The sequence below is a fragment of the Ovis canadensis genome, chromosome 3 (assembly GCF_042477335.2).
Source record: "Ovis canadensis isolate MfBH-ARS-UI-01 breed Bighorn chromosome 3, ARS-UI_OviCan_v2, whole genome shotgun sequence".
Lineage (NCBI taxonomy): Eukaryota > Metazoa > Chordata > Mammalia > Artiodactyla > Bovidae > Ovis > Ovis canadensis.
In genome coordinates, this window is record NC_091247.1 from 103,763,775 (window position 1) to 103,786,746 (window position 22,972).

General features: G+C 51.6%; 1 protein-coding gene and 1 long non-coding RNA gene across 6 annotated transcripts in view; one reads left to right on the top strand and one right to left on the bottom strand.

The window, feature by feature from the left end:
- FAM178B (family with sequence similarity 178 member B) overlaps window positions 1-22,972 on the top strand; it is a 97,782-nt gene that overhangs the window by 18,346 nt on the left and 56,464 nt on the right. For 4 of the 5 annotated variants that reach the window (XM_069580586.1, XM_069580585.1, XM_069580589.1 and 1 more), the window contains 2 exons: window positions 1,288-1,393; window positions 4,967-5,051. In XM_069580586.1, coding sequence (XP_069436687.1) covers window positions 1,288-1,393; window positions 4,967-5,051 — 191 coding nt within the window. Of the gene's footprint in view, window positions 1-1,287; window positions 1,394-4,242; window positions 4,384-4,966; window positions 5,052-22,972 lie in introns of those variants that run through there. The other variant, XM_069580590.1, reaches the window with a different exon arrangement.
- On the bottom strand, window positions 235-6,284 carry LOC138435670 (uncharacterized). Its single transcript, XR_011255174.1, has 5 exons — window positions 6,100-6,284; window positions 3,563-4,037; window positions 3,111-3,370; window positions 2,839-2,941; window positions 235-2,654 (listed from the first exon to the last, which is right to left on the bottom strand). It is a non-coding gene; the product is annotated as an uncharacterized lncRNA (long non-coding RNA).

Genomic DNA, 22,972 nt, shown 5'->3' on the forward strand with positions numbered 1-22,972 from the left:
GTTCCTGGCAGATTAAAATATGATGTCCTTTTTAAAGAGGAGGAGGAGGGTGAGCCGACCGAGGAAATTTCTATCTGGAGTCATGACTTTAAATGCCGTCCGAAATGTTCTTTGCCTGGATTTGGTTGTTTAAAGAAGAATGGACATGAAGTTAACGGTTTCATTTATCTGGAATCCTTATTAATTGCTTTTAGGACATTATCTAAAAAGAGAGTAAAGAGGCATTCACCAGACTCAGAGTATTAGGTTGTTGTTGTTCAGTCGCTAAGTCGTGTGCGGACTCTGTGACTCCATGGACTTCAGAATGCCAGTCTTCCCTGTCCTCCAGGGAGGATCCAGCCCCAAACCCAACTTCCCCAGAATGCCAGGAGTACAGGAGGGGAGTGAAGTCCAGCACCTTCCACCAGAGGCCCGAAAATCACACGAAATCCGACTCCTCGTCCAGGGATCTGGGGTCCCATGGGTCCAGATGATCTCCCAGGGTGACAGTGAGCTCAAAGCAGAGCTCCTCCCCACGCCAGCAGCTCAGGGCAGGAGGGTGAGGCCTGACAGCCCGCGGTGAAATCACGGCCCCAGAAGCACGGGGTTCCCCCCCCAACCCCCAGTCAGGACCCTTGCCGTTCACATGGTTTCCCAAGACCCCTCTGCCTCCCTGTTACTTCCTTCCCCTGATCTCCCCGTCCTGGGCCCCTGTCTGTTCTTTTCCCGTCTTCTCAGGTGTCCCCTTTGTTTTGGAAAAACACAAGATGGGGCAGACATGCTCTGTGTAACCGGACCCAGACGCCGGCCCCACAGCGGGTAATCCTCTACCCGGGCTGCAGCTGGGCTAAGAGGCGAGGCTCCCGCACGCTCCTCATCACAGCCCAGACCCTTCTCAAAACTGGTCAGCACCTCAGTTTCCCGCTCCATCACGCAGGAAAAACAAACTGTGCTCCCCAGCCCTGTGCGTAAAACTCTGAGAGGGGAATTTCCCTGGCGCTTCCCCTGCCAGGCACCCGGGTTCTAGCCCTGGCGGGGAGACTAAGATGCTGCAAGCCTGGCAGGGCGCGGCCCAAAAAAAAAAAAAAAAGCGAACGACATTGTGAGACGTGTTCGTGGACAGCGTATGATTCTGAATGGCGCTGTGGGTTGTTTTCTGTTCCAGCAGCTGCCTGCCCTGAGCGTCTTTGTCCAGAGCGGTGACCGCTTCTAGTCCCGGGAAAGCTCGGACACCCCCGCTCAGCCTTGCTGAGAGGGTCACGGAGGAGGGTCGCCTCCCTGACCCCCCGCTCTGTCCTGCCCCCGCAGCTCCTCGCCGGCCCGGCAGCTCAGCTTCCTGCGCCAGGGCCTCCTGAGCAGCGTCTACCTGCCCGTGGGCGACCGCCCCATGCCCCTGCTCCGGTGGCTGTTACAGGTGAGGACCGCGACTGCCGCTAGGTGGCGGGAGCGAGCCGGCCCAGCACCCGGGGGAGGGCCGCCGGCCGGCGGGGCGGGGCTCCCATCCTCCGGCCCGTGGGGCTGCTGGGTTGGTCCTCGCTGAGGCTGGAGGAGGGAGGGAGACTTGTGGTGATGGAGTCAGGAAGGGGCAGGCACCGGCCTGTAGCCTCACGCCGGGACCCCCCAGCGCGTGTGCCTTGCAGGGTGTTGCCTCTCTGTGATTCCCGCTCAACAGGTGCTCCCATTGTGTGCAGGCTCTTCTCCAGGCTCCTGGTCTGGGCCCTCATCCAGCGGCCTTGCAGGTGTGAAGGCCCTCGTAGATCTGGAGCTGGGGTGCTCGCTGTGGAGCTGTGGTTCAGCTGGAAAAGCCTAGAACAGCTGCTGTCTTCCCCCCGCCCCCCTTCCTTTCTGGTCACTGCCAGAACATTTTGCCTTGGTGGAACATGCTTTCTGCCCTAGGCTCAGAACCCTCACGTGGAGAAAGACAGTGAGGAGAAGCCAGCAGGGAAAGCCCAGGCACCAGCTGCTGGGATCTGAACGCAGGGCGCGGGGATGAGGCCTTGGCCCCCATCCCGGACCATCTATACTGGGGACAGCAGGTCCCAAGCTCTAGCTGGTCTCATTCCTGCCAGTTGGAGCCTAGACCCCAGCTGTAAATTAGACCCGCCTTGCGAGGCGGATCGTTCTTGGGACTCCTCAGCCTCGGCAGACTGGCTGCCTTCCAGAAACAGCCCTCCAGCTCTCTCCTTCCCACTGGGGTCCTTCCCCATTGCCCCTCCCTGCCGCTCCCCCAGACCCTGGGCGACACAGGGGACACAGTGACCATTCTTCCCTGTCCTGTCCTGCAGCTTCTCTCTGCCTGCACAGCACACGACAGACACAGAGCCGGTCTGAGATGCTGGCCACAGAGGGTCCTTGTGTGACCCTGGCACAGCATGGAGTGCACGAGCCCCGCCTGGTCTCTCCCCAGCCTCTGTCGCCTGTGGGGGGAGGGGTGCGGCAGCAGAGGACCCCCAGCCCCGCGTCTCCGCCCAGTACTGTGTGACGTGGGCCGTCATTTAACAGCGGCTCTGTGTCTCCGTCTCTCACTCGGTAAACTGGGCTCAGCAATCTCGCGTGAAGGTCGAGTGGGGAACTCCCGTGGCCTGCCTTGTCCTTCTGGTCCCGCCCGCTGCTCTGCTCAGGGCCTGGACACCATCGGGAAGGAATGGTGTCAACCCAGAGGTCAGGCTCTCCATCTTCAGGAAGGAGAAACAAAAGCTGAAGTCGGATCCATGCAAGGGGTGCACTTGGCCTTGGGGACGTCTTCTCGGGAAGACCCTGCCCAACATCTCTATCTCTGGAGGGAAGAAGGAGCAGGGCATTGATGTCTGCCACTCAGGGGACCACCCCGCAGGCCTTAGGGTGGGCTCTGACGCTCACTTCCGAGGTTTGGGTTGTCTTGCCACTTGGAACTTCTCTCCCCGCAGTAGCAGTGGCGCTTGTTCTCTCGCAGACCTTGGCTGAGGCCTGGCTGCATGCTGAGCTGCAGGGACAGAAAGATTCTGGCAGTGGTGACCCAGGTGTCCATTGAGGGCTTCCCCGGTGGCACAGTGGTGAAGAATCCACCTGCCAATGCAGGAGACCGGGGTTCCATCCCCGGGTCAGGAAGATCCCCTGGAAGAGGAAATGGCAACCCACTCCAGTATTCTTGCCTGGAGAATCCCTGTGGACAGAGGAGCCTGGCAGGTTATGGTCCATGGGGTCTCAAAGCATCTGACACGGCTGACTGATTGACATGCACACACACATCTCAGGTAGACATGGCTCCCTGTACTTCACGCTGTTGGTGAGGACTCCAGTTCAGAGAAGCACAAATCCATGGGGGATCCCCGACGGTGCTGGGGGCCTCCTGTGAAGCTGCAGGGTGATTCGTGGGATCCAAGGGCTGGGACAGCGCTGGGCCTCACAGGAGCTGGAATCACACTGGAGACAGGTCAGGATCTTAGGACAGACTTCGGCTTCTCTCTATGCCCCAGGCTCTCCATGGTCAAATAAACCCCCAGGAAGAAGAGTTAATTGGCCTGTGAGGGGTTAAGGGACCACCCCCAAGCAAAGGCAGCTAGGGGAGCAGGGCCACAGGGCTGCTGAGGGCCCACACACATACCTGGGATTGATTCTAGTCAGAGGTTGGGGGGTTAAGACTTCTCCAGCCCTGCTCCCTCAGCGGCATCCCCAGAAGAGCCATCCTGAGTCCCCATGGGAACCAGTTTCTGCTGCCTGCCGGCCTCCCTGCTCCCGGGGCTTCCGTGGGTGAACAGTGGGTACTGGGGGAGTAGGCTTCAACCTTGCATGCGTGCTTAGTGACTTCAGTTGTGTTCGACTCTTTGCACCCTTGTGGACTGTAGCGCACCAAGCTCCTCTGTCCATGGGATTCTCCAGGCAAGAATACTGGAGTGCCATCCTCCAGGGGAACCTTCCCGACCCGGGAATGGAACCCGCCTCTCCCACGCTGCAGGTGGATTCTTTTCCGACTGAGCCACCTGGGAAGCTCAGGCTTCAGCTTTAGTGCTCACCAGTTATGTCAGCTCGTCCTCGGAGCTCGAGAGTGGACTTCCCGGGTGAGCCTTGGAGGCCAAAACCTGGAAGCATATGCCGTCACTGAATTCGTGTTCTTGCTGGGGAGTGGTCGTGTGTTCAGCTATGAAGAAGTTAGGAGAGGAAGAGGGAGGCAGAGCTCTGATGCCTTAGATCTCTTGGAAGCAGGCAGCTGCAGCTGTGAGGGAGGGAGGCAGCAGGCGGGGGCAGAGACGGAAGCTGAGGAGCGAAGCTAATGCAAGAGAGGTCACGGCTGGTCCTGGGCGGCGGCGGGGCAGGGGCCCTGGAACTGGGATTACTCTTCAGAGTTGTCCCAGTTGAGGCAAGGGTCCTGGCCTTGGAGCCCCTGCATTGGCCAGTTATCAGAGGAAGACTGCACTGGCAGGGAAGGTGTGACCTTGAGTGATTCGAGTGAGGGACTCTCCTTAGACTCAGGGCCCTCGGCTAACAGTACTTCCCAGCCCTTAGGGATGGGAGCCCTGGTCCTGAAAGGTCTCTGCAGAGTCAGAGGTCACCCATGCCTGTGAGATAAGGCGCTGACCTGGAAGCCATGTGAGGCTCACGAAGAGGAGCCAGCTTGACCTTGTCCAGCTTACTGTAGTTATTGCTTCTGAGCTCTTTCTCTTCCCTACACGGGTGCCTGCCCTGAGGGGCATGGCTGGGGCCTCAGGGCGTGAGTGGCAAAAGGAACAAGACTCCCACACAGGGAGGTGGACAGAGTAGGAGATGTCAAGTCACCTAGACCTGGGATTGAATCCTGGCTTTGCTCCTCACTTGCTGGGACCCTGGGGAAGTTGCTTGACCTCTCTGAGCTTAGTTTCATCATCAGTAAAGTGGCAGTAAAGACAGTATCTTTCTACCATATGGATTTGTAAGCATTAAATGGGACTTGTTTAATATGTAATAAAGGTTTACTACTGTTACTCCATAGTGATGACCCAACTAATTTGTTTTTCTTTTTTTGTCCTCCTAGCTGCTGACATGGCCTCCAGAAACTTCTTCGAGAGCCTTTGGTCTCCTGTGGGACCTCAGCCTGGACGGGCTCTTCCGTCAGTCCGGTTAGTGCCTGACAGAAGTGCAGGGTGGCAACTTGCACTCTGGGTGCCCAAGCTGGGGAGCCCACCCAGTGCCTAGCTCTCGGCGCCCCCCGCCCTGCCCCCAGTCCAGCACGCAGGCAGGTGCTGGTGGGGGTGTTGCGTCACTGCGGGGACATGTAGACATCAGGCCCTCTTGGGCTCTGGCTCCACCGTTAGGAAAAAGCTGAGCCAACAGGCTTCTTGCCACCTTATCTGGCCTCAGAATCACATCACATGGGCCAAGTCCAGGCTGACTTCACAACCTTAGGATCCCAGAACAGTCTGGAAGGGGGGTTCTCTGGATTTATGGGGACAGCTGGCCTCCAGTTTCTTGCTGAGAGCACCAGTTTGCTTGGGAGGGTTGCAGGAGCCTCTGCATAGAATCAGGGAAGCTCTCTGAGTTGGAGTCACCAAGGTGGGGGGTGGTTCCTGCAGCAGAGCCCCCAGCAGCAGTCCTCCTCAGTTCCCAGGGCTTCGGCGGAGCCCCAAAGTTTGGACCGGGCTGAGGGGAGAGCCTTGAGTCTACCTCGGTCCTGACATGTAAGGCGTACACTTAGTCGTTTTTATACTCCTAAGATGTTCAGAGTGCACAGACGCAATTAATTTCCCCTTTAGTGACTGCACCTTTCCCGGCCTGTCATCATTTGGTGCCTGAACCTAGACAGTTTGGCACCAAAAAATATCATGTAACCTATTGAAAGTTGCTTACGGCAGACAGAGAGAGGGACTCGCAGGTGTCCAGACCTCGCCCTTGCCCACCAGCTGCAGTCCACCCACACTCCCACTAAAACACGGCAGCACCAAGCTCTGAAGGCTGAGGTTATAGACCCACGACGCGCCGTTAACCAGCCCCCTACCCCCCCACCCCACCCCCACCCCCACCCCCAGCGGCCCCCAGCCCTTTGGGTTTCTGCCTCTGTGCCTCCCCTCCTGGAGGAGTTGGCTGAGCTGGGGGCCATCTGTCAGATGAGAGCATTCCAGGCTCCTCCGGCTCCCCACGCCCCACCCCCACGCCTGGGACCCCTCTCACTGTGGTCCTTTGAATAGCGCCGGTCTCAGCCTCCTCTGCCTTTACATAACCTCTGCCCCTGCAGTCCCGGCTGCCCTTTTGAGCCCCTGGGGCCGCCTCTGCGGCTGGCCTGCCCTTTTGGGGAACAGAGGCCTCCCTTGTCCCACTCTTCTCCTCCGTGCAGTGGTATGTGTCCTCTCAGAGGCAGAGGGGGCGTCTCATTCCTCTCTGTTTCTTGGCCACATTGTCCCTGATTCGCCCTCGTCGGGAGGGTGGGGCCAGGAACGGCTTCCTGGGTCCCAGTCTCAGCTCAGCTTGGAGGGCCCCTCCACTGCAGAGCAGTTCTCCTGGCATCGTGTGTAAGGGGTGGGGTGGGATGTCTTTTTCCCCTCCCCTTGGAATAGAGACGGGCCCCCAGAATGCCATGCCCAAGGTCAAGATCTTGATTGATTTGGGCAAAGGTCTGGTTCACAAAAAAACTGAAAACAGGGACTGGAGCAACCATCAGCACCCCCGCCACGCCCCACCCCCACCCCGGAGGTGTTCACAGCAACGAACTCCCCAGGGGGCGCCAGTGGTAAAGAACCCACCTGCCAATGCAGGAGACATAGGAGGCACGGGCTTGAACCCTGGGTCAGGAAGACCCCCTGGAGGAGGGCACAGCAACTCACTGTAGTGGTCTTGCCTGGAGAATCCCATGGACAGAGGGGCCTGGTGGGCTGCAGTCCGTGGGGTCACAGAGCCGGACACGACTGAGTGACTGAGCACGCATGCCTGTGTGCGCGTTCACAGCAGCATCACTCACTACAGCCCAACGGAGGAAGCGCCCCAGAGCCCGAAATTCCGCACGCATGCATGAGCGAAATGTGGCCTGTGCGTGCAGCAGAGTATTAATCAGCCTTAAAAAGGAAGGAGGTTCTGTGACGTGCTGTGACATGGATGGACCTGGAGGACATCGTGCCAAGTGGGATGAAGCAGTCACACGCAGATACTGTAGGGTTCCTCTGATGTGAAGTACCTAGAGGAGTCACATTCACAGAGACAGAAGATAGAACAGTGGTTGCCAGGGCCTCGGGGAGGGAGACTGGAAGGGTTAGTGTTTCCTGGGTATGGAGTTTCAGTTTGGGAGGATGAGAAAGTTCTGCAAATGGGTCGTGCTGAAGGCTGCAGAACCATGGGAATGTACTTAACACTACTGAACTGTGCACTTGAGAATGCCTGAGATGGCAATTTTTATGTTACCTGTTTTTTACATAATTTTGAAAAACAAAAGGCCAATTACAGAGTCAAGAGTCAGGTGCCAGGAGAGAATCTACCAAGAGCTGGAACTGAAAATCAACTACCAGTTCAGGAAGCATTCGTACAGTTAAATTAGACCCAGGCTTGATGCAAAGGGAAATTGTGCTTCTCAGAGTCGTCAGCACCTTGAGGTGCTCTGAGGGTCCCTGTCCCCTGTGGGGGAGCTGCCCTCCAGGGTCTTCGGATCTGTGGTGGGGATGTGAGCTTTCAAGTTGCCTAGCCTTTCTCTTGTAAAACAGGGGATTTGTGTGTGTGTAAATTTCCACTTTTTCCTGGAATTTGTGGTTGACCAGAAGTTCTTCCCAGATTATCCCGGGAAAGGTCTTATATAATTGCCTTCATCCCCGCATGCTTCCTGAGTAAGGGACAAGTCCGGGCCTCTGGAAGGACCTGGGATCCAAGCTTCAGAGGTGACTGTCATGGGTGTGCCCCAGGTGACTAGGGCTGAGGGCTGAGAGCCCAGAATTCGCTAGACTGTTGGAATAAGGTGGGAACCGTCTTCCCAGATTAAGAAGCAACACATATCACCTGATGAACTTGGAGAGTGGGATATTCTGGAACACTGACATTCTTAATGGTAGGAGTGTTTATTCATTTATTCAGCAAACAGACCTTGAGTGCCTCCCATATATATTCAGGGACTTCACCAGAGAGCAGGAGATACAGGGATGGATAAGGCATGGTTCCTGCCCTCAGAGGCTGACAGTCAAGTGGGAGGGGATTAAATGTCCAATTACAATAGGAGACAGAAAGGTGGGAGAGATTGAACTACGCCAAATTACTCCTAGCTGGATGGGGCTGGAGTGGAGGGGGCGGGAATCCGGACGTGCTTTGTAGAAGAGGGAGCAGTTGATTGATCCATCTCTCAACAGATGTGTGGGCAGGGATTGCAAACTTTGTTGCAGTGGGGACCAAGTGAGATCAGTAACTAGAGAGCTCCTGCCCTCTCTAAAGAGGCTGGCAGGGACCGTGTTGCCCGATCTCTCCATTTTCAAGAGAAGCTGTGTCTTCGTTGGGATGTGCTCAGACTAAGTAACAGGTGGCCAGTTAAGAGCAGTTTATCATCTCACATGACAGGAAATCCAGAACCAGGTTGTTTCATAGTATGTTCAACAGATTTATCCTCTCAGGGCTCTGGCTTAGCTTGTGTCCTGCTTCTCACCACTCCCCCTCAAGGTTGCAAAACAGCTGTTACTGCTCCAAGCATCATCATGTTCTCACAAGGACAGTATTCAAGGCAGAAAGGACAAGGGTGAAGGATAAGAGGTCATAGCTTCCTGTATGTTTTTCTCTCTTTTTGTCAGGACATTGTTTCCATTTTGTTTCATTACACAGAACTGGATCACAGGCTTCAGAGGACCGTTTTCCTGTATTCTAACTACCAACACCCTTTGAACATGGACTAGGTCTGAAGAATTTTCAACCTCGTGAATCCTACACCTCCAGGGTAGAATACAGCAGACTCACTTTTTTCCAGCCTCCTTGCAAATATTTGAATTTCTAGTTTTGGGATTTCCGTTTAGTCCTTTGTTGCTTCTTTTTTAATGGTGTCTGTTTCTCTGCTGGGGTTTCTTATTTGTTCATTCAGTATGAGCATATTTTCATTTACCACCTTGAGCACACTTCTAACAGCTGCTTTAAAATCTTTGTCTGCAGTTCTGACAGCTGAAGCATCTAATTCATTACATGGAAAATTAAACATGGAAGTGAGTGTTTACTGAGAATGAGTTCGAGAAATCACACTGGATAAATATTAAACCCTGAGTCTCAGGGCCTTTTGCGCTCAGTCTCTCTATAGGATATTTTTCAGAACTGTTCACGTTCACCTGCTGACTGCAGCTGTGCTTCCCTGCCTAGCCTAGAACACTCACAGGGCCATGCAGGTGAGGTGTCCTGGAGCTTAAGCTTCATGAACTTTAAGGTCAGTTGGTTTCTGACATAGAATAAAACTGTTTTCTGCTAATACAGCCAGAGCCTTTTGCTGTTGCTGTGACTCAGAGCTCCAGTAGCCACCCTCGGCCATTATCTACAAAGATAAATGGCATGACGTGGTTCCTCCGCTGGGGGTGGACCCACTTTCCCTGAGCAGACACAAGGTGAAACCAGAGTTCCCTTTCTAGGGAAGAAGGGAAGCCTGGCACTTGGATTGACAGCCAACAGAATCTGTTGTAGCCAGAATACGTGTGTTTATGCGCAGTCTCCTGGTGGTAACGAATTCAGTTAAAAAAACGAAACCCAGAAAACCCCCATTGTGAGCCCATCTGCTGACTATATTCGGCTGAAGGTGGAACCTAGTTCTACTGTTTGCAGCCCTGGGCATAGGCCAGGCTGAGGAGAGATGCAGGGCAAGCTGGGAGCAGCAGGCATGAAGACGGGGAAATGGGGAGAGTGGGCAGAGTAGGAGAGAAGACTGGACGTTTGGGACCATCTCTTGGAGGACGTTGGGGGCCGTTGCAGGCATCCTGAAGCTTTATTAACGTTTGGCAAGACCAGGACAGATGGTTGTTGCCGTTGTTGTTATTTAGATACAGTTCATGTGCCATATAATTCACCCTTTTAAAGTGTATGATTCAGTATGATTCAGAGGTTCAACCACCACCACTGTCTAATTCCGGAACACTTTCATCACCCCCAGGAGAGACCTCATATATCAGCAGTCACCCCCAACTCCCCTGCAGCCCCTAATGCGTTCTGTCTGGACGGGCTTGCTTATCCCAGACACTTCATGTACATGAAATGGCGTAATATGGGACCTTTTGTGCCTGCTTCTTTTACTTGGCGTGATGTTTTCAAGGTTCATGCATGTTGTAGCATGTAATAGTACTTTATCCCTTTTATAGATGAATAATATTCCATTTTATGGATATACCGCATTTTATCCATTCATCAGTTGATGGGCTGTTGGGTTATTTCCGCTTTTAGGCCATTGTGTATAACGCTGCTGTGACGGGTGAAGAATCTACCTGCAATGCAGGAGACACAGGAAATGCAGTTTGATCCCTGGGTCGGGAAGATCCCCTGAAGGAGGAAATGGCAGCCCACTCCAGTATTCTTGCCTGAAAAATCCCACGGACAGAGGAGCCTAGCGGGCTGCAGTCCATGGGATCGCAGAGGGTCGGACACAACATGAACATTCCCACGCAAGTGTATGGGGACATACATTTTTCGTTCTCCCCAGCATATGCTTAATAGTGGAATTGCTGCCTAATAGGGTGACTCTGTTCAACTTCTTGAAGGACTGCAAAACCGTTTTCCTAACGGGCTGCGTCGTTTTACTTTCTCACCAGAAATGTGTGAGGGTTCCAGTTCCTTCCCATCCTTGCCAACATCTGTTGTGTCCATCTGTTGATAGGAGTCATCCTAGTGGGTATGAAGTGATACCTCACTGTGGTTTGGGCTTGCATTTCTCCAGTGACTAAGGATGTGGCCCACCTGTTGTGCTTGTTGGCCATCCGTGTATCTTCTTAGAGGAGGTATCTATTCAGTTGCTTCACTTGTTTTTTTATTGGATTATTGGTATTTCTCTGTTGAATTGCAGGAGTTCTTTATATGCACAGGATACTAGACCCTTCCCTGATAGCTCAGCTGGTAAAAGAATACTCCTGCAATGCGGGAGACCTGGGTTCAGTTCCTGGGTTGGGAAGATCCCCTAGAGAAGGGAAAGGCAACTCACTCCAGAATTCTGGCCTGGAGAATTCCATGGACTGTATAGTCCATAGAGTTGCAAAGAGTCGGACGTGACTGAGCAACTTTGACTATCACTTACAAGATATGTGATTTGCAAATATTTTCCCCCTTCTTGTGGGTTACCTTTTCACTGTTTTGGTGGTGGCCTTTGATGCACAAAAGTTTTTAATTTTGATAAAATCTGATTTAGCTGTTTTCTATTGTTGCCTATGCTTTTGATGTCAAACAAGATACCATTGCTTTGTCTAAGGTCATGAAGGTGTCCTCTTATGTTTTACTCTGAGAATTCCATAGCTGTAGCCTTTCCATTTAGGCCTTTGATCCATGTTGAGTTGATTTTTGTATACAGTGTGAGATAGGGGTCCAGCTTCAGTCTTTTCCATGCGGAGTTGCTCTTGTCCCAGGATCATTTATTGAAAGACTGTGCTTTCCCACAGTGAGTTATCCGGGCACGCTTGTTGAAAATCAGTGCATCAGTTGACCATGGATATATGAGTCTGTTTCTGGACTCTCGGGGCTAGTCCATTGATATAGATAGATATTTATACATTTGTCCTAATGCCAGTGCCACAAATTCTTGATTATCATCAGTTCAGTCACTCAGTCATGTCTGACTCTTTGTGACCCCATGGACTGCAGCACACCAGACTTCCCTGTCCATCACCAACTCCTGCAGCTTGCTCAAACTCATGTCCATTGAGTCGGTGATGCCATCCAACCACCTCATCCTCTGTCGTCCCCTTCTCCTCCTTCATAGTTGTAGTCACTTTTGAAATTGAGAAGTGTGACTTCTCCAACTTCACTCTTTTCAAAATCATTTTAGCTATTCTGGGTCACTTGTATTTCCATATTAATTTTAGGATTGGCTAATCAACCAGAAAATTTGGAAAACTCAGCAGTGGCCACAGGACTGGAAAAGGTCAGTTTTCATTCCAATCCCAAAGAAAAGTAATGTCAAAAGAGTGCTCAAACTACCACACAACTGCACTCATCTCACATGCTAGTAAAGTAATGCTCAAAATTCTCCAAGCCAGGCTTCAGCAATACGTGAACCGTGAACTTGCAGATGTTCAAGCTGGTTTTAGAAAAGGCAGAGGAACCAGAGATCAAATTGCCAACATCTGCTGGATCATTGAGAAAGGAAGAGAGTTCCAAAAAAACATCTGTTTCTGCTTTATTGACTATGCCAAAGCCTTTGACTGTGTGGATCACAATAAACTCTGGAAAATTCTCAAAGAGATGGGAATACCAGACCACCTGACCTATCTCTTGAGAAACCTATATGCAGGTCAGGAAGCAACAGTCAGAACTGGACATGGAACAACAAACTGGTTCCAAATAGGAAAAGGAGTATGTCAAGGCTGTATATTGTCACCCTGCTTATTTAACTTATATACAGAGTACACCATGAGAAATGCTGGGCTGGAAGAAGCACAAGCTGGAATCAAGATTGCTGGGAGAAATATCAATAACCTCAGATATGCAGATGACACCACCCTTATGGCAGAAAGTGAAGAGGAACTAAAAAACCTCTTGATGAAATTGGAAGAGGAGAGTGAAAAAGTTGGCTTAAAGCTCAACATTCAGAAAATGAAGATCATGGCATCTGGTCCCATCACTTTATGGGAAATAGATGGGGAAACAGTGGGAACAGTGTCAGATTTTATTTTGGGGGGCTGCAGAATCACTGCAGATGGTGACTGCAGCCATGAAATTAAAAGATGTTTACTCCTTGGAAGGAAAGTTATAACCAACCTAGATAGCATATTGAAAAGCAGAGATATTACTTTGCCAACAAAGGTCCGTCTAGTCAAGGCTATGGTTTTTCCTGTGGTCATGAATGGATGTGAGAGTTGGACTGTGAAGAAAGCTGAGCGCTGAAGAATTGATGCTTTTGAACTGTGGTGTTGGAGAAGACTCTTGGGAGCCCCTTGGACTGCAAGGATATCCAACCAGTCCATCCTAAAGGAGACCAGTCCTGGGTGTTCATTGGAAGGACTGATGCTGAAGCTGAAACTCCAGTACTTTGGCCACCTCATGTGAAGACTTGACTCATTGGAAAAGACCCTGATGCTGGGAGGGATTGAGGGTAGGAGGAGAAGGGGTCGACAGAGGATGAGGTGGGTGGATGGCATCGCCGACTCAATGCACATAAGTTTGGGTGAACCCCGGGAGTTGGTGATGGACAGGGAGGCCTGGCGTGCTGAGATTCATGGGGTCACAAACAGTCGGACACGACTGAGTGACTGAACTGAACTGAACTGAACCAACCTCTGCCAAAAGTGACAGCTGGGTTTTCCATAGTGATTGTGTTTAATCTATAAATGACTTTGAGAGTTATTACCATCTTAATAAAATTGAGTCTTCTAATCTATGAACATGGGCTATCTCTCCATTTCTTTAGATCTTTCATTTCTTTCCAAGAATGTGTTGTAGGTTTTGGTGTACAAGTCTTGCACTTCTTTTTGTTAAATTTATTCCTACTATTTTCTTCTTTCTGATATTATCATAAGTGGGACTTTTTTCTTCATTTTCTTTTCAGATCATTCCTTCCTAGTGTGTAGAAATACAACAGAGTGTTTTTGTATTGACTTTATATCCTGCAACCTTGCTGAACTTGTTTATTAACACTAACAGTTTTTTTTTTTTTTATAATGGCAGAGTTTGATTTTGAAAGCAAACATGTTCTTGTGCAACTAATTGCTTGTGAGAAATGACCTCATGTTTCTGTAACAAACATGCTTCGGCCATGCCCATGTAGGACTGGCCAGTAACCCAGGGCCGATCACACTGAGTAGGCAGCAGTGCCAGGAGCAGAGGAGCTCCTTCAGTGAGATCGAAACACTGGACAAGAAGTAAAGCACGTGTAGCTTCTTTCCCATTAGTTTTCAAGACGGTGTGGTTCATTCTGACCTACTCGTTCCATTCCCTGCCAGCTTCTATGATAGCTGTGTAGGAGGGAGAGAATATATCAAAATAAAGTGACCCTGGCCAGGACATTCTCTGGATATTTTTTTAAGTGGGTGTGACATTTAGCTTTCAGAAGAAATTTGTTTTGTTTTCATCAACAGTGTCTTCGCAGGCTGTGTCCTGCCTCCCTTGATCACCGCTTTTTCCCTCTGTTCCCAGAGCTCCAGGATCATAGTCACTGGAGCTTTGGGGCTCTCTCGGATTCGCCCCATTTTGTGGGTGACTTTTTTCTGTCATTGCTTGCATCCTCTCTCCTTCCTCCTTTTCAACCCTCCTTCCTTCGTGCCTCCTAGACAATATCTACAGGATTACTTCTTATAAGGAAAATAACAGGGACTTCCCTGGTGGTCCAGCGGCTAAGACTCCACAGCACTCCCAATACAGGGGGCCCTGGGTTCAATCCCTGGTCGAGCAACTAGATCCCATGTGCCCCAACTAAGAGTTTGCACGCCACCACTAAAGATCTCAGATGCCCTGATGAAGACCAGGAGACTCCGCGTGCTGCAACTAAGATCCAGCTCAGCTAAATAAATGACTAAAAAAAATAATAATAGTGCAAAAAGATGACCAGTAATCTCACTAGCCACGGAACCTGTTTTTATTTTCTCAGAAGTGCTCTATACATCAAGCGTAGAACATTCAAATAGGACAAGAGAAAGGTATTTGAAAAGTGAACGCCAGCTCTCCACCCATTCCCCACAGCCCGCCCCTCTCCTCATAATCCACAGCTTCTTGTAATGATTCTCGGGAGCGGAATTAATGCACAATCCACTTAGTGTGTGCGCTTGTATTTACAGGTTTATTTACACCATCTTTCTTCTGTCACGTTGACATTTATCTGCAGTTGCCTCCCGTGGAGAGTTACTCTTGTAAGAGTTTCCCCGCTCTCTCCCGGATGTCAGGAGAGGCCACGGGCCACACGGCGCAAGTCAGGCAGGGTTTTCTCCAGAGTGGAGGGAGATGAAACAGCCCCCCCACCACCCCTGGGTGTCAAAAGAAAACATTAACACTTATATCTACATTTTAACTCATCTTTTTAAAGTTTTGTTGAGGCATAATTGACATACCTTAACCTATATGCATTCAGCGTGTGCTACTTACGCACAAAACACGTAGACCCATAAAACCCTCACCACGGTCAAAATGTCCATTGTCCTGGGCCCTTAAGCTTTCTGGTGCCTCTTTGTCATTAATCCATTCCTCTCCCCTTTTATACCTAGGAAACGATCCATCTACTTTCTGTCACTCCAGATTAGCTTGCGTTTCCTATGCCTGCGTGCGTGCTAAGTCACTTCTGTCGTGTCTGACTCTCTGCGACCCATGGACCATAGCCCGCCAGGCTCCTCTGTCCATGGGATTCTCCAGGCATTTTCTATAGTTTTATATAAATGGGACCATGCAGTAGGTACTCTTTTTTAGGTCTTGCTTCTTTCTATTACTTTGAAATGCACCAACACCACTGTGTATCAGTAGTTTATGCCGGTCAACAGCTTTGTGGTGCTCCTTTGTGGGGCAGCACCGCAGTGTGCTCATCCAGCCACCTCTTAGTGGACGTTTCGGTTGCTTTCAGGTTGGGAGCTCTGAAAGTCGGTCTAAGCGTTCTTGTGTGAGTCTGTGTGTGGACCCTCAGGGTAAACATGCGCGCGTGAGTAGGCTGGGCCCTGCGGGAGCCGTGTGTTTAAGCGGCCCCGTCTTTCCCTAAAGCTGTGCAGCTTCCCCCAGCCGTGCTCCAGTTGCTCCACGTCTTCCCACCACTCGGTTCACTCAGTCCTTTTAAGAGGTGTGCAGTGGTAGCTCTGATGGCCTTTGCATTGCTTCAGTTGCCGTCTGTATATCTTCTTCGGGCTCCCCTTGCTATATCCTCCTTCGGGCCTTGGGTGGGGAAACCCTTGCAGCAGGTCCGGGCTGCCTCCGGACCCAGGCGAAGTTCGGCGGTCAGGCGCCAAGTCCTCACCTGAGCGGCAGGTGCCGAGCACTGAGCGTTCTCCTCAGCGTTAGTAGTGCAGTGTGGAGAAGACACTCAAGAGTCTCCTGGACTGCAAGGAGGTGAAAGCAGTGTGTCCTAAAGGAAACCAGCCCTGAACACTGGGAGGACTGAGGCTGGAGCTGAAGCTCCAATCTTCTGGCCACCTGATGCGAAGACCCAGCTCACTGGAAAAGACCCTGATGCTGGGAAATATTGAAGGCAGGAGAAGAGGACGACAGAGGGTGAGATGGTTGCATGGCATCACCGATGCAATGAACATGAATTTGAGCAAGTTCCAGGAGATAGTAAAGGACAGGGAAGCCTGGTATGCCGCAGTCCATGGGGTTGCAGAGAGTCAGATACAACTTAGTGACTGAACAATAAGTAATTACATATATGAAGCACCTGGTGTACAGTGGACATTCAGAATGATAGCTAGTATCAAAACAAAATACAGGAAGTTCCCTGGCCGTCCAGTGGTTGAGACTCCAAGCTGCCAATGCAGGGGTTCAGTCCATGGTGAGGAACTAAGATCCCACATGCCGTGCAGCACAGCCAAAATAAAAAAAATTTTAATGTATTTCTTTATGAGTCAGAGATCATTCGATAGACCTCAGGAACTAAGCAGCACGAATGTTCTAAATACTCCCTGTACTTCCTCTTAATTTCTGCAGTTTTTTATTTTGGCCATTTATCTCTCACCCTATTCTCGGATGGCTGGATTTTGTTTTTCTTTTTTCTGTTTTCTCACATTTTTAAGCAGTCAAAAACTTCTTAGTTTATAGATCCGGTTGACACTGTCTGCTCTTTGCTGCCTTATGAGTAGTTGCCCTCACTTCACCTGCTCTGCCTGGCACGATGGGCTGTGCAGTCTCTGGGTGCCGGGCTGGCGGAGGGTGGGGGGTGGGAAGCAGTCCATTCAGAGCCTCCTGGAGCTGAGTGGAGGCCCAGCCTGTGGACAGCTGCCCCTTGGGGCTCCCCACAGCCTTGTTACTCGTGGATCACACACACACGGAGCACTTCTGTACTGGGTCCAGGGCCCGCTCTGCGTTGCTATGTGGGTGCCATTTACTCCTGAACTTCTCAGGGCAGCTGCCCCCTCCCCAGGCCCAGAGAGACAAGCCAGGATCCAGTTCTTTTTTAAAGACTCTTTTTTTAATGTGGACCATTTTTTTTTTTTAAGTTTTATTCAATTTGTTACAATACTGCTTCTGTTGTAGGATTTGGTTTCTTAGCCAGGAGGCACCTGTGATCTTAGCTCACCGACCAGGGATTGAACCCACACCTCCTTGTATTCGAAGGTGAAGTCTTAACCATTTGGCCACCAGGGAAGGCCCTAGGGATCCAGTTCTGTGGGCCCAGCTACACTTGATCTCCATCCTAACCCTGATGGTGCTGCAAAAGTGTCATGTAGACCCAAATGGGCAGGAAGACACTTTGAGGACCAGCCAGGAGACCCGCCCCCCACTCCCTGGCTCCCTTGAAACTGTCATTGGCTCAGCACAGCCTCTCCAGAGTCTCCAGTTGGAATGCAACAATAATAGTAACTCAGCTTCATAACTGAGCCTCGCTTTTGAAACACATTAGTGTCTGTCATGATGATAAACGTGATTTCATTAAGAACAAGAGCTAACTTTTCTAGAGAGCTCATGGCAGCCCCTGAGCCCCAGCCTCTGCCTGTCTCCTTCAGTCACCACAACCATCCAACAAGTAGATCCTGTCATTTTCCCATTTTACAGGCAGTCAGGGGGCTGGAAGGGGCTTCCTGGGGGCATGGGCAGTAAAGAAGCTTTCCGCAGCGCGGGAGACCCAGGTTCGATCCCTGGGTCAGGAGGATCCCCTGGAGACGGGATTGGCACCTCACTCCAGTATTCTTACCTGGAGAACTCCATGGAGAGGGGAGCCTGGCGAGCTACCGTCCATGGGGTCACAGAGTCAGACGCGACTGAGCGACTAACACTTCACTTTCCGGGGGCTGGAAACACTGAGCTTCACAGTCTTTGTATGAAGTGCAGTCTCCTGTGTGGTCAGCCTGACCCCCGATCCAGCTCATTCTGTCTTTTTCTCTCACTGTCTGCGCTCCAGCCTCACTGCCCTTTTTCCTCCCCGTTTGTCCTCCTGCTACAGGGCCTTTGTGCATGTCAGTTTCTCCGCCCGGATCTCTCTTCCCACCTGCCAGCAGTTCCCCGGCTTTTGCCTTTCTCACTCCCTGTCTCTGGCACTGCCTCCTCAGGGCGGTCTGTGCCACCCCCACCCCCACCTCCCATCCTCTCCTCTCACGCTCCTTCCCCAGTCTTCGTGGCTCTGCTTATAGCTGATGTGTGGGTTGTTTGATTCATATCATTTCTCCCAGTGGGCTGTGAGCCCCAGAGCTCAGGGACCATGTCTTTGCTTGTTTTTGTTTTAGCCTTCGCTTGCGTTACTGGCAGGTCCGAGAGCCGAGCACACAGCAGGACGTGGACTAGACCCACTGAATGAGTGGATGCGTCTCAGGGAGCATGTGCGTTGCCCACAGCGGACATCTGCATCCCCTCCCACCAGCTCCTCTCATCCCATGCGGTCAGTGGTTGGAGAGCTGCCGGTCTGCCCCTGCAAGGTCGGGACTCGGGGTCTGCTGGCCCCGTGGAGACCGGATTGCATGTGCGCTCCACCCTCACTCAGCAGCACCTTCCTGGTTGATTCTGACCTATCACCTGTCACCTATCACCTATCACGGCCAGCTCACAGGGGCCGTGTCAGGAGCTGCTGGGCTCAGCTGGTTTTGCTCCCAGAACACACGTAGAGCAGTACCTGGCACAGGATCTTTTCAGCTCACAGGTGGCTGTAAGGCACAGCCAGGCTAAGACGGTGCCGGTTGGGAGGACTTGGCCAAGTTGCAAGCCTGTTGATGGAGCAGAGAGGCCGCACACCAGAGGGGCTCATCCTGCTGCCTGAGCTGCTAGGGTTCTCAGCCCCCCTGTTTTAAATGAAGGGGGTAGACTCAGATGACTTACATGTGGTGAGCACACCTGAACGTCTGGCTTCAGACCCTGATCGGAGGATGTCAGCAGCTCCCCCAGGACTCAGCTTCTGGCCGCTGCAATTCTTAGCTGTGCCTGAGCTTTACAAAGTGTGGGGCCGGGGTCCCATCCTCCAGTACTGGTCTGGATGCAGCCTGGGCGCAGGGACCTTAACACCTCCCTGGATGATGCCACAGGCAGCTGGCTTGGGTGCAAAGACGGGAGCCCTGGGTGTGAGGTGGCGCTGGGCTGCCTTCCCTTGATCCCTCCCCTACCCCGCCCACACCATCTGCCGGAGCAGGTGAGGATGGGCCCCATGGTGCCACGGCTCTTCTTAGCTCAGTGGTTCCTGAACTTGGCTGGTATTAGAATCACTTGGGAATTCTTGAAAATTCTACGGCCCAAGCCACACCCACGCTAATTAAACCACAGTCACTGGGGTGGGACACAAGCAGCAGCAACTTTTGAAGCTGCTCCCTGATTCCAAACTCTGCAGACAAGTCTGGGAAGCACTGTATTAGGTTCCCAGCGGGGCCCCAATCCAGAACAGACCGCCGTCCCTCCAATCATCGGGCTCTGCTGCTCAAGGTGCTATGTGGGGAGACCTTTTCCTCTCTTGGTTTTGTTTTTTTAGAGTTCTTTGTATTGTTTTGTTTATTTTTTTAGAGTAGTTGTTGTTTAGTTGTTAAGTCATATCCAGCTCTTTTGCAGCCCCATGGACTGTAGCCCGCCAGGCTTTTCTGTCCATGGGATTTTCCAGGCAAGAATACTGGAGTATGTTGCCCTGCCCTCCTTCAGGAGATCTTCCTGACCCAGGGATCAAACCCGCATTTCCTGCATTGCAGGCAGATTGTTTACCACTGAGCCCCCTGGGAAGCCATAAGAGTAGTTTTAGGCTTACAGAAAAATTGGTGGGAAAGTACAGAGTTCCCCTCTATTCCCCTACCCCAGTTTCTTTTAGTAACATCTTGCATTCGTGCACTATAATTTAATCCATTACTGATCCATTGTTATGATTTTTAATAAACGAGAGAACTTAAAATTTACTTATTTATTTGGCTCAGTAGGCTTCCCTGGTGGCTCAGACGGTAAAGAATCTGCTTGCATTGGGAGCATGGAGTCTTAGCCACTGGACCACCAGGGAAGTCTCTACTGAGCCATTATTATTAACAGAAATTCGTTGTTTAAATTAAGGTTCGCACTCTGTTGTGCAGCTTATGGCATGTGTCCATCATTACCGTGTCTCTTATCACACAGAATGTGCGCGTCAGTCGTGTCCGACTCTGTGCAGCCCCAGGTGCTGTAGCCTGCCAGGCTCCTCTGTCCATGGGATTCTCCAGGCAAGAGTACTGGAGTGTGCCATATCCTTCTCCAGGGGATCTTCCTGACCCAGGGATCGATCAAGCCCATGTCTTGCATTGGCAGCTGGGTTCTTTACCACGAGCACCATCATATAGATTAGTTTCACTCTAAAAATCCTCTGTGCCCCTCCCTCCCTACCCCTGGCAACCCCTGATCTTTTTACCATCTCTATAGTTTGCCTTTTGCAGAATATCATATAGTTGGAATCATACAGCATGTAGCCTTTTCAGATTGGCTTCTTTCTTGTAGCAATATCCATTGGATGTTTTTCCATGTCTTTTCATAGCTTGATTGTTTATTTTTTTATGGCTCAATGGGTTTCCATTGTCTGGATTTAGTTTATTTGCCTATTGAAGGACATCTTGGTGGCTTCGGTGTGTCATAACTTTTGACAGTTACGAATAAAGCTGCAGCTCTATTCACGTTCAGTTTCTAAGTTCATCTGGATAAATAGCAAGAAGCACGGCTGCTGAGTGGTATGGTAAGAGTATGTTTCATTTTGTAAGCAACTGCCAGGCTGTCCTCCGAATCGGCCTTACCATCTTGTGTTCCTGTCGGCAGCGACTGAGAGCTCCCGTTGCTCCGCATGCTCAGCAGCACTTGGTGCTTCTTCATTTAATTCTAGATCTCAGGACCATTCCCACAATAGCAGGCTCAGGAATCCAAAGGTGGAGAGATGCATTCAGGGATGTTACTAGGAAGCTCTTTGTTTGAGTCTGAATCCATCTCAAATTCTTGCTTTTGAAACTTAAGAGGGCAGTTTGCAGGTGCCTTCCTGACTCACACTGAGGGGCCCTGGCATCCTTACAGGCAACCCAGGGATGCATACTGAAGTGGCAAAGGGAGGAAGTGGTTGCCTGGAGGTGAGATGCAATGACTGGCCTCTGGCAGCCATCATGGGCCACCAGGCGGTCCCGAGAAGAGGCACCTGCAGAGGACAACAGAGCGGCAAAGCCCTCGACGATCCCACGCATCAGTCAGGGTCCTGCACAGGGTGGCCCACCCACCTCCAAACTCCCCTTCCATCACCAAGAAATGAAACTCTAGTTTTGTTAAGCCCAGGTGGGTTTTTGCTTTGTTTTGGAGTTCTTTGTTATTTGCAGCTGAAGCTAATTCTAGCAGATACCAGGGGTCCGGTGGTTTGGCACAAAGCAGGTCTGTCTTACACACGGACCTGGAAGGCTCGATAGTGTTAGATGACGGAGACAGTGGTGTGAGTTACAGAGGGCAGCAGGGAGGAGAGGTGGCCTGGGGACGGCCTCACGCGCCCCACACGCACTCTCAGCTTGTGGATCAGTGGACCAGGAGCTGACCGAGCCCTGTCTGTGTGTGTGTGTGTGTGTTGTGGGGTGTGTGTTAATAAGTGGTGTGTATACATGTGTGTGGAGATGTGTGAGTGGTGTAGTGGGGGAGGTTGCATGTGTGATGAGTGAATAAATGGGTATAAGTAAATAGATGGGGGGATGTGGGGTGTGTATGTGGTGAGTGGATACAGGGATGTATATGATGGAGATTGTGTGAGTGGTGTGGTGTGTGTGGATGCAGTGTGTGGGATGTGTGTGGTGAGGGGATGGATGAGTGTCTGTGTGTGGGAGGGTGGGGATGTGTGTGAGTGGTGTCTGTGCACTATGTGGTGTGTGTGTGTGGTGGGGTGTGTGTGAGTGGTGTGTGTCTGTGCAGTATGTGGTGAGTGGATGGATGAGCATGTGTGTGTGTGTGGAGGGGCGGGCACAGGCTGTGTTACATGCAGGGAGGCCCTAGGGGGAGAGGGCCTGAGAGCCAGGGGCGCAGTAAGAATTGGGAAGGTGAAGGGGCTGGCCGCAAGGGTTGCAGAGCGCAGAAGAGCAGGACGGAGACCAGAGCAGAGCAGGTCTGGAGGGGAGGCAGGGGTGTGAGCCGGAACAGCAGCAGTGTGTGGCCTGGGTCTGGGTGGGCTTCCCGAGGCCCTGGGGCATGGTCCTCTGTGCTGAGCCCTGAGGGCAGTGAAATGCTCGTGTTTGTGAAATGTGGACTTGATGGGATTTTGTGTTTCTACCACAAACATGGCAGATTCCTCTGATAACATCCCCTTTGTTCTTTGCCCTGGCCCCACAGGAGACAGGCCTGTCCCCTCCCCTCCCACGTCTCCCCGTCCCCGCCTTGCCCTAACCCTGACCCACCCCTGGGCCTCGCACCAGCTCCAGCACCATGGGCTGCTGGCTGGACCCAGGGTCTGCAGGGCTCTTCCTTCCGACCATTACCTCACTCTGCATCACGCTGACCTTCCACCCCTGCCTTCCACGCCATTTACACCTCCTGGTGTGGTATGCTTCGCTTCCACGCACGTGGTTGGTTTCCTCATCAAACCTTCAGCTCCACGAGACCAGAACTTCAGTCATCTGGTGTTCACTTACTGTTTGTTGACTAAATAACATTTTTTTTTAGCTGCACCGAGTCTTGGTTGTGGCCCCTAGGGTCTTTGGTCTTTGTTGCTGCATGCGGGGTCTTTAGTTGCCACACGTGAACTCAATAGTTGCAACATGTGGGCTCCAGTTCCCTGACCAGGGATTGAACCTGGCCCCCCTGCATGGGGAGTTCAGAGTCTCAGACACTGGACCGCCAGGGAAGTCCT